General features: G+C 45.0%; 2 protein-coding genes across 2 annotated transcripts; both read left to right on the top strand.

The window, feature by feature from the left end:
* The first annotated feature begins 3,331 nt into the window (after positions 1-3,331).
* On the top strand, positions 3,332-4,059 carry LOC103331352 (uncharacterized). Its single transcript, XM_008233970.3, has one exon. It carries the CDS (start codon positions 3,425-3,427, stop codon positions 3,791-3,793), a length of 369 nt encoding a protein of 122 aa, XP_008232192.2. The 5' UTR covers positions 3,332-3,424; the 3' UTR covers positions 3,794-4,059.
* Positions 4,060-10,443: 6,384 nt separating this feature from the next.
* On the top strand, positions 10,444-10,950 carry LOC148920731 (uncharacterized). Its single transcript, XM_089046975.1, has one exon. It carries the CDS (start codon positions 10,444-10,446, stop codon positions 10,948-10,950), a length of 507 nt encoding a protein of 168 aa, XP_088903101.1.
* Positions 10,951-14,289: the final 3,339 nt, after the last annotated feature.

The following is a 14,289-nucleotide window of genomic DNA, read 5'->3' as shown; positions in this document are numbered from 1 at the left end:
GTAAGTTATTGAATGTAATAGATAAGCAGAACTCAAAGCAGTTCCTTAGATTTTTCCTTTTGTTTCTCTAATTGTCTTAAAATTCCTCTCGTTCCTTTATTCCTATAAACCAGGAATTCATAGTTCTATCGACTAGAAGTTTTGGATTAATGAGTGTCTCAAAGCGTTTAACCATATAAGTTAAGCAATAGCATCAAAACACTACTATGCAAGAATCAATTGAAAGCTTATTTAAACCAACAAAATAACTCAAATCACGCAAGGTAAATATTTATAAGCAACTCAACTCGTCAAAATCATTTAGAAAATGAAGTCCACTCACAAAAGGTTTGAAGCTAGCTCAATTTTGAGTGGGTCCGTCTTGAGAAGTACATGGAGTGTGACCATCTAATCCAATAGATAGAGGTGTTAGATTCAACAATTATGGAACTGAAACATTAAAACAAAACCCTAGTTTCCCGGAACCCTAAGTGTGTGTGAAACCTAAACGATGACATCCGAAGATCATCTCAAGTGTTCTCAAAGGCCAAGGTGGCCTCGGAAGACATCCGATCAACCGAGACGGCGGGGCATACCATCTAGGTCAATAAGCATGAGGGGCCCACAAACTGAGAATTATGATATGAAGTAATGGTGTTTTTGGTGCGGTAACCGCACCGATGTCACGCAACCATATATTGTCCGAAACCATGTGGTATATCCAAAACCAGAACCACCACCGACCCACACAAGGCCGGTTACAGGGGTATCGGCATCGGTTGGTGTCGTCGTTGGTAGTCGGTGTCGGCAATGAACCGCACAATTCATCCACCACAAACACAGAGAGAGAGAGAGAGAGAGAGAGAGAGAGAGAGAGAGAGAGAAGAAGAAGAAGAAGAAGAGGAAGAAGAAGAAGAAGAATTCGATGAAGGAAAAAAAAAACTCAGAGAAACCAGAGAGAAGAAGAAGACGACGATGGAGCAAAAGAGAGGGTTAGGGTGATTTAGGGTTTATATATGGTGATGGATTTGGGCCTAAAATAGTATGGGTGGGGGGCCTTTTTAGGCTTACAAGAGGGGGCTTTTTTTAGTTGAAAAAAGAAGGAATATCGGGCCAATTAAAAAGCCCAAAACTAAAATTAGCAAAAGTTGGAGAGCGTAGGGTTTGAACTCCAAACCTCGAACTTAACCATGATTCCTCTTCTTCAAATCCAATCCAACTGTCGTTCTCTCTCTCTCTCTCTTTCTCGACTCTATCTCTGACTCTCGCTCTCTTTCCTCCGTCTTCATCTCCATCTCTCTCTGTCTCTGTCTCTCTGCCTCCCTTTCTAGACTCTGCCTCTATCTCTGTCTCACTCTCTTATTATGGGGATGGGGGTGGTCGGGTCTTGGGGGAGAAACAAGGGGAGAGTGGGAAAGAAAAAAAACAAAGGGAGAGAGCTGATATGGGTTACGGGTGGGAAGTTGCAAAGGAAGTTTTTTTAATAATATACTCGGTCGGTTGCGGTGGTGACGGAATTGATCTCGAGACACCACAACCGTAACGGCAGTCGATCGGTCCGGTTGGTCAACCTCGGTTTACCGGCCGCAAAAGTCGGACAGTAACCAACGATTTGCAGTACTTTCGGTCCAATCGCACAACACTAATATGAAGGTTCCTATGCGTCAAGGGTCAACTATGATCCACTAAACAAACCTTAGAAATTTGTTCACGAATGGGTGGATTAACGTAGCTTGCACAATCAGACGGTGATAGACTAACTAAACCCTAGAATCGTCGATCTGAAAGATCATATGGTCCTACACACTTTTGGTGACACGAGGAGTGACATATTTCGAAATGGGATTGATCAAATGGTCCTATTGTTCCTGATCAAACGACCCATATCAGCCGAAACTCCAATCGTTGATCAAACGACTGGATTTCCCAAATCCAAGCACACTGTTGTCCATATTAGGCAAAACTCCAATTTGCCACGCAATAACCGACTGTGGCCGTGGATGTTCAAATCAATTCCTAAAACCTCAAAATTGATAAAAAGCACCTACATTAACAAGTAGAGCACTATGAGAGGATAAGACATGGATCGACAGAAATCGTCACCAGAATCATCGGACATGGCATTAGAAAATCTAGAAAACTGATTATCTTTCGAGCCCTACACTGGATGCTGGGAGGCTATGGTGAAGGTGTTGTCAACTAGGAAGTTGTTCCTTGTTGAGAGATGAACAAAACTAAAGAAGGGGCCATCAACAACGGAGACTTGTATCGGCCGGAAAATCAATCGGAATGTGACTGGACTGTGAGGTTGGGTTGTGCGACACCATGACTTCGTGGCCTTTCCTTATCGTGCGGCGGCTGGGGAGGCGAGTCATGCAGAGAGAGAGAGAGAGAGAGAGAGACTTTTAGGGTTTTTTTTTATAAATAATTTTTTCGAAAGTTACAAAATTGGCCTTGCATTTTCGTTCACCATAACTGTCCGGTTATAATTCCGATTCACGGCACTATTCGTGCCTATGCGCTCATGGAGATGACTCTACATGCTAGTGCAAAAGAAATTCCAGGATCCAGTTCCCAAAAAGAAGGAGGGTCGAAAATCTGAGTTTACACTAAAATTTTGAAGATTAAAAATGAAAATCCAGAATGGGTTGTTACAACATTGACTCAGTTCCTTCTCGAAAAGTTCAACAACATCCATTCTGCAAGAGAATTTCTGTCAACAGACTACATATATGTATATATTCAACAATTCAACAGTGCAACAAATCGTCCATAATAATGTGAAAACTAAATGATATATGACTAAATAATCATTCACCTATAGACTTGTATTGGTTGACTTGTATTGGTTTAAGTTCATATCTCTACCATGACTTACATTAAACTTAACATTTATAAGAGATAGAAGGACCTTAGTCAATTTGGTGGCGTTCAATTCAACCTTTCATCAATTCCATCTGGAAAGCGGCTTATTATGGGATGTGAAACAATTCCTATGGTGGACCAGGACAACAACACCCCTCTCTGCAGTCTCCTTGTTTACCTGTTTTTAGTCTATGTTGACTAACTTAATCAAAGCAACCAAAAAAAGAAAAAAGAAACAAGGAAACGAATTTGGTTTTATTACTCCATGATTGGTCAAGAAAGCAAGTCAATGTGTTGTTGAAATCTAAATCCAACCGCGTTAAATGAGATGTGCACTTATAAGATTGATGGGAAGCTATACACTATAACAATATAAAAACATATAAAATATCAATAAAATCCACGTAAGCGAAATCACATCTTCCACCCACCTCCATAGGACCAACGCTGCAGTTTCTTGCTTCCCTCTCTCTCCCTTCCTTCAAAACTCATACAACACGTACCCGCAAAACACGCTCTACGCCAAACCCATACAACCAACCAATAAAAATCCCAATATAACCACCCCATTTCTCTTTCTATGTCTATTTTTTCAAACCAATTCTCTTCAATGGAAAAATCGTCTCGAAAAACCGATCGGCCCGATAAGGCCATGACCGAGTCGGAGTTGGCCGCGGCGCAGCAGCTGATGCAGCTTAGCGACGAAGATAACAACAATAACAGCAGCAGCAGCAGCAGCAACAAGAACACTAAGCACGAGGGTGAGGAGGTTGATCAGAAGCCGTTGATCAATGTGATCATTTGGGCAAAGATTGAAGAGATTTTTGGGAAAGAAGAAGATGTTGATCGGCCCAAGAAGCGAAGATACCGGTCTCTTGCGAGTATTTATCTGACGAGCAAACCAGTGAATGCAGGATCAGCACATGGGAAGAAGGTGAGGACATTTTAACAGGAGAAACCCTAATGGGAATTTTAGCCACTTAGCTAGGAGGAGAAGGGGATGGGATTGGCTTATCTTAGTTATAACATCTTTCTTATCAATTGCTTTTTTGTACCAAGTAGAGAGATTGGGCTTTCCCCTTGCTTAATTGCTGCATAATATTTAGTTTAGAATGAATTTAACTTGCCTAAAATAATATTTAATAATTAGTGTGTGTGTGTGTGTGTATAGCTTTTCCATGATTGTTTGTACATAAAATCTGTGCCTTTTCTTAACCCTTCTTGCTCATTAATCCTAATTTCTTTTAGTCTTACTGCAATGGAAACTTGAGGGATTGGGTCATTAATAATCCTAAATAATTAAATGTTTCTAATTAATATTTTATGATAGACAATTGTGAATAATATGAATGGTCTTAAAATCAATTGACTAATGAAAACTTTCTTGCAGGAAAACTTGACTAAAATCTTTATTTTAAGAACTGTAAGTTTAAACTAAATAAACTTGAATTGAAATAATAAAATACTAGGAATCGAAGAACTTGACTACACTAAGTGCTTGAAAGTAAAAACGTACACTTGATCATAGCAAATTATTATTTGAATACAGCGGTGGCGGCACATTTTGGATGGCTGTAGTACTAATTTTTCGTTTTGTTTTGGGTTGAACCATTACTGGGTTTGCTAGTGTACTCAGACGAATGTTGGGTTCCAATGGAGAAGCACAGCCCTAATCCATAATTAGTTAGGCATGAGTGAAACCAACTCCATTTAATATAAGGTGTTTTTTTCCCAGAAGAAATCGAATGTTCCAGAAGGCTGGTGTTCAAATTTGTGTATGGTTTGTTTAGTTGAGATTCTTAGGCTTTCGTCGAACTTGGTTCATGATATGTTCAGCTCGAACTTGGTTCATGATATGTTCAGCAAACCAACACCAAACATGTAGAGAAACGTTCTGATGTATTCCCCTGATGTGCCCTGAAATGTGATCAATTTTAAGCCACATCATATTTTTTCGAATAACCATAAACACTTAAATTAAACTCCCAAAATACTTTGTGTTGGTCTAGCCTAATGAAAAAGAGCCTTAGTCATGTGTGTGCGAGAAATTTCCTTCTTCACTGTCGTTCAGACTATTGCTTATTAAAAAAAGAATTCCTAAAATACAAGAATTTATGAAAACAAGGAAAATGAAGTTAAATGACACTTGTGGTTTTTTTTTTGGCGCGGAGAGGGAAGGGGGGGGGAGAGGGGGTGAGAGGGGCGGCGGCACCAAAATGTGTTGTGTGTGGGATTAGGCTGCTGACTAGGTGATTTTGGGGATGGTGTATAAAGTTTAATTAATAGGTAAACTTTTATTTGGTTTAATTTGGAATAAAATTAATGAAGTTAAACTTAAGTTTGAGGCTGGCCGCGTGGTATTCTCTTTTTGTTTTTATTAGGGATTAGGCTGCTGACTAGGTGATTTTGGGGAAGGTGTATAAAGTTTAATTAATAGGTAAACCTTTATTTGGTTTAATTTGGAATAAAATTAATGAAGTTAAACTTAAGTTTGAGGCTGGCCGCATGGTATTCTCTTTTTGTTTTTATTGTTTTTTAAAATAAAGACGATAGATTGTATTTATAATTCAAGCACAAAGGTAGTTAACCATAAAAGTCAATACAAATATACATAACCACACAAGGTTAAAACAAATATGGAAGAGTAGTAACCACAAAGGGTTAATCCAAATACGGAGGACTCCACCGGAAATATCAAGCTCACGAGTGTACCTCCACAAATAGCCATAGAGAGCCAAAGAAATTTCGACATAAAAGTCACAAGCTTGCAGAAGTCAGGCATAGACCACAACGCACAAAGCGACAACTACAAACTACAATCTTTAACTCTCACAAGTAAAAAATTACAAGTAGAGGCTACAGACACGCAACAAACTCAAAAAGAGTTGATGCAGTTATTACAAACAAAAACCAAAACACATGAAGCAAATCAAGAGCTGGAACCCGAGATCCTCAAAACAACCCAACAAAGGCAGCCATCGTCCCCAAGAAAATAAAAAACTAGAACCCTAAATCTGCAAAAAAGAAAACAAAAGCAAAAAAGAGAAAGGAGAGGGAAAGTGAGGGGAGGGGAGGGGCGGGTAAGAAGGGAAGGGAGGGGAGGGCGGTTGGGAAGGAGAAGATGAGAGGGCAAGAGAGAGAAAAGTAGGTGAGGGGGATTTGTGCGCAATGGCGAACCTATGAAGGGGCTCAACTACGCTTTAGCCCAGTGCTGGTTTTGTAGTTTAGTCTTAATTGTACAATAAAATCAACTACAATTAAATATTAACCCACTTATCTTTTAGAATTGAGCCTATCCTAGCCACCCACATCATATATTTTTTTCTTCTACCTACTGAAATCCTACCATATTTTGTACTAAAAAAAAAAAATCATACCATATAATATTAATCAGCCCAAAAAATCCAAGTTATGAAAGATCTCCCAAAAAAAAAAAAAAATTTAGCCCATTCCTAGAAAAATTTCTAGGTCCACCATTGTTTGTGAGTCAAAGCAGAGAGGCGTGGACGAAGAGAGGAGAGAGAAGGGGGGAGGCTTAAGGTCTGGGCGGTTAGAGAAATTTTTTGTTTTTATTGTTTAGATATGATAAAAGCAGAAAGAAAATTTTATTGGTACCTCAATAAAATTTGGCTTGTTCTTATCACAATCTTTAGTACACTTGTTTTAAGGTGAATTAATCAAACTACAAAAAACTGCAAATGATTTTTCCTCATACATACCTCATCAAATCAAGTCACATTGTTCGTTACAAGCAACATTACAGAGAACTCCAACCAGCAGCTCCACCATGTTATAATTCACAAAGTTCAAGTGCTTCTGGAAAAAAGTCCTCTTCGAGTTTCTGCAACCAGTAGTCCTTTGGGGAAGACGATGATGAAGTGGATGCGCAAGGAAATGGGTTGGTTCGGAGGAGCTAGAGATTGTTCTGGTGCTGTCTCTGAACCAAGGGGTCTTTGCGATTGTTGACATAAAAGTGAACATAGAGCCGACATGAGCAGTGAGAGTCATCAGCCACCTATATTCAAAAGAGAATATTATGGTCAACCATTTATACCTATACACTTAGGCCCCGTTTGGGATTGCTTTTTTTGGCCAAAAACCTGCTTCACTTTAAAGTTAAGCAGTTTTAGGTGTTTGATAAAAATAAAATATCTCGATTATTTTAAAAGCAGTGGCCTTTTGACAGAGCTTTAAAAGCAGGCTATGGGTTGCTTTTCAAAGTGCTTTCAAAAGAAGCAGAGATGAACCCTTAATGAATTTTTTTAATTCCCAAAATACTATCATTCATTTTAAAAAATAACACCACCTCCACTTCCACATCCAACTCCACCACTTACACCACCACATTCACTACCTCCACAACCACCGCCATCGCCACCGCCACCACCACCGCCACCACCACAACCACCACCTCCTCCACCACCACCAACTCCACCACCACCACCACAACCACCACCACCAACTCCACCTTCACCTCCACCACCACCACCACCACAACCACCACCTTTTTCAAAACCTCCACATCCACCACCACCTCCACAACCAACACCACCACCACCACCATGCTGCCACCTCCACCACCATGTTGTCACTACCACCACCTCCACAAGCGCCATCCCTACCACCACCACCTCCACTCCATCACTACCACTACTACCACATGATTAGTACATAACACTTTTAACATCATGTCTATTTTAGTCATCATTCACAGTTACAACAATTTTATATTAAAACTTACCAAACGGTTTTGACACTGCTTTTTGTACTAACAGCACTTTAAAGATATTGTTTACCAAACACGGAGCTGCTTTACTTTACATTAATTATTTTCAAAGCACAGCAGAAGCAACTTTTTTTAAAAGTGACAGCATTCTGGTTAATATGATATGTTACAATATATCTAAAGCAAGATAAGAAGCTCAAATATACTTAAGAAAACTAAATTGATTAGCAAAAAAATTTAACCAGAATGCTAATACAGAATTGCAAGCCATAACGATTTGTGGTGAGGATAAAAAATAGGAAGATTCACCATTATACCTGATATAAGGGCTCAAATTATAAAAAATCATTACACAAAATGGACTTTAGAAACACACCCAAAATCCATTTACAACAGAACAAATAGGCTTTTAATTTACGGTTTGAATCAAATGAGAACGCTTATGTGAGAACCTTATATGAGAATCAATCTCAACCATCCAAAATAATCTAAATGGCTGAAGAGAAAAAGCAAGATTAACGTTGAAATGGGTACGCTACACTTACCTCTTAGCCCACGTGTCCTGACGCGCCTTTTCCAATCGCGCCTTTTTTACTTCCTTCCTCCGCTTTTACCAAAGAAACCCTAAAATCTTTAGTAGAAATGGGGGAAATATCCAACCCTTATCTTTCTCCTTCTCCCACGTGTCTGTATCTTTCTTCCTTCTATAAATTCTTTCTTGAAATTTCCACCTCAAAATCTCACAACCCAAAAACTCCCACATTCTATCTGTTTACACCATAATCAACCGAGCATGTCCAGTCTCAAAACAACTAGCACCAAGGCAGACACGCCTTCTCTCCTGCCGAAGGAAGACACTCTTCCGAGGTGCCAAGCACCTGCCGAAACTCCCGACTGCCAAAGCTCACAAACTGCTAAACCTAATTCTCATGACACGTGTCACCACCGCGACAACTTGCACAAAGTCCCACATCGGAAATCTACACCAACCTCACACTTTCACTTCCCTATAAAAAGGGAACAGTACCCTAGTAAGAGGGGTAACTACTTTTCTACCTTTTACTATTACTCTGCAAAGTTACCCTTCTTAGTGACTTAAGCATCGGAGAGCCTTCTACCGCACCACACCGGTGTCCGCTTAACGACCGATTCTCCCATTTTTGTCTTCGCAGCTAGCCTTTCAAGGTCCGCACTCTCTCCTCACAAGGCAAATCCCTTTTATTTTCTCTAAGTTGACCCTCTCCGAAAAAGAGCATCAATAGTTTGGCGCCGTCTGTGGGAAGCGATACTTGAATCCCATTTTTCTCTACCAGCCCATTGCCTCCTTCTCCTATCCGCCCGTCGCTTCTTTTCACTTCACACTCACCTATGCCTACCGAGGATAGCCAGGACTCAAGACCACACCCCCAGTACCTCCAGAGGAGACCTTCAAGAGATGCCAATCTCGTGCAGAATCGGAGAGCCTCCGCGCCGCTGTCACTGGGATGTCTGTGAAATGTGACCATCTTCATGCTAAGAATGTCGAGCTCGAGCATGACTACCGCACACCGCGTAATCGGGAGATGAATCGGGCCCAAGGCTCCCAACGCAGCCTTACCCAGGGAACTCGAGCGTACCCACCAAACTAGCTGGAGCACTCCCACCACAATGTCCCGATCCAGCCGAGGCCCAGAAGGGTAAAGGCCCTCCATCCGGAGCCGACCAAGTCGCGGCTTCTCCGCATCTCCCGCCAAGGAACCGACCCCATGAATCAACAAAGGTCTACAGGATTGCAGGACCTTATCCGACCGCTGAACCCTTCTTATCCCCGTTAATCTCCAAGACCCAAAGGTGACACACCTAGGTCCCCACCAAAGCCTACCCAACTACCCCTTGGAGAAGGTATAGGGACTGAGAAGGCGCAGGATTACTCAAGACTACGAGTCTTATCACACCGAGACATTCGAAGAACTTTATCCAGCCCATGGCCACCCACACACCGGACCCCAAGACTGAGACTCTCCCTCATACCGACCCGGTAATGAGGCTTCTCTTCAATAAAGTCCGACGCCTAGAGAGCGAACAGCGCAACCATCAACCCCTGCAGGCAAAGCCACGACTGGGCCCTTTACCGAACGCATCCTTTACCACCGGAGAAGGACATGCAGCCACTCTGACGCTTCTACACTGCACGGAGGATCCTCTCACCCACATACATTCTTTCCAATGCGCTTTGGGATGCAAGGGCCTCACTAACGAAGGCATGTGCCTCCTCTTCCTTCCACTCTCTGGCGCGCCTCCGGTTTTACAGTGAACCCGGACCATCAACACATTGGACAGTCTAAAACAGCTTTCCGACCATTTCATGATCAGATCGATTGCCTCTACTCCGCAGACGACTTATACATGCTTCGGCGAGGTGAGGACGAGCCCTTCGGGAGTATGCAGCCGAGTTCAGCCACGAATACTCCCGCTGCCTGAATCGATGATCGTGTCGCCTTCGGTGCTTTCAAGAGTGGCCTCCGAGAGTCTAACTTCCGTACGTGCACAGAACCCTTGGAACACATATGCGAGCTCATGAAGCAGCTCACGCCAAGGCCGAGTATTTCAACTCCAAGCACGGCCGGCAACCCCGCGTAATCCTTTGTCGATCCTCCGCTTGCTTGTACCCATCCTAGCTCCACCTCAACATTCTGCCCTACACTAGCACCTGTGGTGCCCAAGCACCCCAAGAGGAAGGATAGATACTAGCATACCTTCAAGCAACAACAAGCAGGGCGACATGGCAACCACCACCACCTAGTGGAGGCAACCCCAGGGTGATCGGGCCCCACTCCCATTCTCACCCAAACCCAGATTCGAAGTCTTCACCACCCTTAACACTACCTATGAGAATGTCCTGGTGCACGAGGCTCCTATCATACCCCAGACCTCCACCTCGAAAACCGGGCAGCAAGCCTATGCCTAACATAGGTGTCTTCTGTCTCTTTCATCAGTTCGGTGGCCATGATACCGAATCTTGTGTTGCCTTGCGCAACATTATTGAGGGACTTATTCGTGAGGGGAAGCTGGATAAATATGTGCACAACCTCCCACCCCCACCTAACCCTCACCAACGGCAGATCAACATGATCTCAACCATCAGTGGTGGCCCTACCTTGGCCGGAACCTCTAACAACTCCATCAAACATTATGTCCGCTCCACCTATGCGCACCAGGTCTTCAACACTGAGCAAGGACGCTTGCCAAAGACACAAAAAACAGGCTGGGCCCCCATTACCTTCTGCGAGGAGGAGGAGCGTGGCGTTATCCTCCCTCATAATGACCCAATCATTATCCGAGCCGACATCTCTAATTTCGACGTTGGACGCATCTTGGTGGACACCGGCTCGGTCGTGTAATGTTTGCTAATGCCTTCAACGAGCCTCGGTCCCGCCTCATTTGCTCGACCGCAGTTGTCACACCCCTAGTAAGCTTCTCGGGCGATGTGGTCCACCTATTGGGAGCATTCATCTCCCTATCTCTATTGATTGCCCCACACCTTAACGTCATCCCGGGCGCCTGCCATGGCCTAGATGAAGGTTTTCATTTCCACACATATGTTATTGAAATTTCCTACGCCTATGGCACAGCACGCGTCTTGTGGCGATCAACTTGGCACCCGGCCGCTATGCTTCGGCAGTGAAGTCTACCAATCGCCAACATAGGGTGAGGCCCTAGTTGTAACCCGCCCCACCACTCGGCACCGAGCGCCCGTAAGATCCTAGGGAGGAGTTCGCCACCCAACAGGCCGAACTGTGGAGGACTTCAAACTGGTCACCCTTCACGAGGACATCCTCGATCGACGGTCCGGATCGGCACCTCCCTTTCACAAGAGCTTCGCTCTGATCTTGTTGCTTTCCTCCACCTCAACTCTGAAGTCTTTGCTTGGTCTTACAACGATATGCCGGGCATATCACCTGACGTCATCTCCCATAGGCTAAGCATTAATCCTGCCGTCCGACCCGTTCGGCGTAAGCGTCGTGCTTATGACCCAGAGCAGTATGAGGCCATGAAGGCGGAGGTGGATAAGCTGAGCACCATTGGATTCATCAAGGAGGTGGATTATCCCACATGGCTAGCCAATGTGGTAATAGTACGTAAACCACGGAAGGGTTGGCGCATGTGCGTAGACTACACAAATCTCAACCGGGCTGCCCAAAGGATAGTTTCCCCCTACCCCGCATTGACCAGCTAGTTGACGCCATGGCTGGCCACGCCCTTCTCAGCTTCATGGATGCTTACTTAGGGTACAACCAGATCTTCATGCACCCTGAGGACCAAGCTCATACCTCCTTCATCACTGACCGTGGTCTTTACTGCTACAAAGTCATGCCCTTCGGCCTCAAGAACGCCGGCTACGTATCACGTCTGGTGAACAAAGCATCTTCGCTCCACTAATTGGCAACACCATGGAGGTATATGTTGATGACATGTTGGTCAAGAGTCGCACTGCTGACCAGCACATCCCCAACCTCTCTGCGATGTTCACCATCTTGAAGCAGTATAAGATGCGGCTCAACCCCACCAAGTGTGCTTTTGGAGTGGCCTCCGGCAAATTCCTTGGCTTCATGATCAGCCAAAGAGGTATTGAGGCCAACCCGGAGAAGATCCAGGCTATCTTGGACATGACGATACCCAAGACAGTCAAGGATATTCAGAGCCTTACCGGGCGTGTCGCAGCCCGACCAGATTTATCTCTAAAGCCACGATCGTTGCGCCCCATTCTTCAAGGCACTTAAGGGTAGCAAGCGCGATTACTGGATGCCGAATGTGACCAGACATTCGGCGAGCTCAAGGCGTACATGAGCCGAGCCCTTTATTGTCAACCCCGAGTCCGGGGACATCCTCACCATCTACCTCTCTGCCTCGCCACGGTTAGCCTGCTCATTCGCCCATACGAAGGTGCCGAGCATCCGGCACTATGTGAGCAAAGGATTGCAAGATGCGGAGGCTCTGTACCCAAACATTGAGAAACTTGTTTCGACCGTAGTCTCACCTAGACGCTCCGACCATACTTTCAAGCTCACACCATCCATGTCTTAACCAACCAACCACTCCGGCAAGTGTTGCAGAAACCAGAGACTGGGAGGTTAGTTAAGTGGGCCATTGAACTTGGCGAGTTTGATATCCACTACAAACCCCGCCAAGCCGCAAAGGGCCGTGCCAGTTCACGACACGATCGAGCCTACTCCTACCTCGAGCCAGGTCCATGTCGCCAGCAACGGCACCCTAGACTTGACTCAGCCCTTATGGACCTTGTATGTGGATGGTTCTTCCAATGCCCAGGGATGTGGAGCTGGCCTCGTTCTCATATCCCCAGACAAGGTTGTCCTTGAGTATGCCCTCCGCTTCAAATTCCACGCTTCCAACAATGAGGCCGAATACGAAGCACTCTTAGCCGGCCTTCGACTAGCCAAGGAGATGGGCACCAAGCAAATCCAAATATTCAGCGACTCGCAACTTGTTGTCCACCAAGTCAACCAAGACTTCACGGCCAAAGACGTTTCCATGACAGCCTACCTCCAACATACCCGTCATCTGCTACAACTTTCAATGCTTATCTCATAGGCCGGTGCCACGCCTCGAGAACACCATGCCGATGCATTAGCAAGACTAGCCTCTGCGATGGAGCAGGCATAGGTCGCAACATCCACATCGAAGTTCTTGGACCAGCCCAAAGACACGGGCACCACTCATCCGTGTCATCGATCAAAGCCCTACATGGATAGACCCTATCACTCGCTTCTTGCAACAGACACTACCGCGATCCTGGCCAAGCGCGGCGTGTTCGCTATCGCCCGCCGATACTTGATCATCAATGGTGCCCTATACAAGCGCTGCCAGCCTCCCTACCTTCGGTGCCCGACCCCGGAGGAAGGTACCTATGTCCCGAGGAGATTTATGAGGGTATCTGTGGCAACCACTTAGGCGCCGCTCCCTAGCACACAAGATCATTCTGCAGGATACTTTTGGCCATCACTTCACCGATGCCGGCACCTTCACCCGTGCGATAAGTGTCACGATTTGCCAACATCCCACAACTTCCACCGAGCCATTGACAGCCATGGTCAGTCCTTGGCCATTCGCCCAATAGGGACTTGACTCATCGGACCTATGCCCGAGGGCAAGGGCCAAGTCAAGTATGCAGTTGTAGCTATAGACTACTTCACCAAGTGGGCTGAAGCTGAGGCCTTAGCCACCATCACCGCAGCCCGTATAGAAACTTTTGTTTGGCAAAACATCATATGTCGCTTTGGCATCCCCAACACCATCGTCACGGACAATGGCCGGCAATTTGACAATGCAAAGTTCAAGCAATTTTGTTCCAACCTCAAGATAAAGCTTTGCTTCGCCTCCCCAGCCCATCCTCAATCTAATGGCTAGGTGGAAGCTGTGAACAAGATCATCAAGAAAACTCTAAAAACTAAGCTTGACAAAGCTAAGGGTTGCTGGCCAGAGCTACTCCCAGAGGTTCTCTGGTCCTATCGCACCACCTTCGGACCTCAACAGGAGAAACACCTTTCTTTCTCTCCTTTGGTACCGAGGCAGTGGTACCAGTGGAGATTGGCCAGCCCACATACCGCACCTCCACTTATGAGGCTGAAGCCAATGACGAGCAGCTAGCCCTGAACCTCGACTTCATTGACGAGCTTCGTGACCAATCCAACATGCGCAATGTCGCGCATACAAACAGCGCA

Source organism: Prunus mume, linkage group LG1, assembly GCF_029339155.1.
Source record: "Prunus mume cultivar Tortuosa linkage group LG1, ASM2933915v1, whole genome shotgun sequence".
Lineage (NCBI taxonomy): Eukaryota > Viridiplantae > Streptophyta > Magnoliopsida > Rosales > Rosaceae > Prunus > Prunus mume.
The sequence above is the reverse complement of the archived record's forward strand: the minus strand, read 5'-3'. Positions and strand labels throughout refer to the sequence as shown.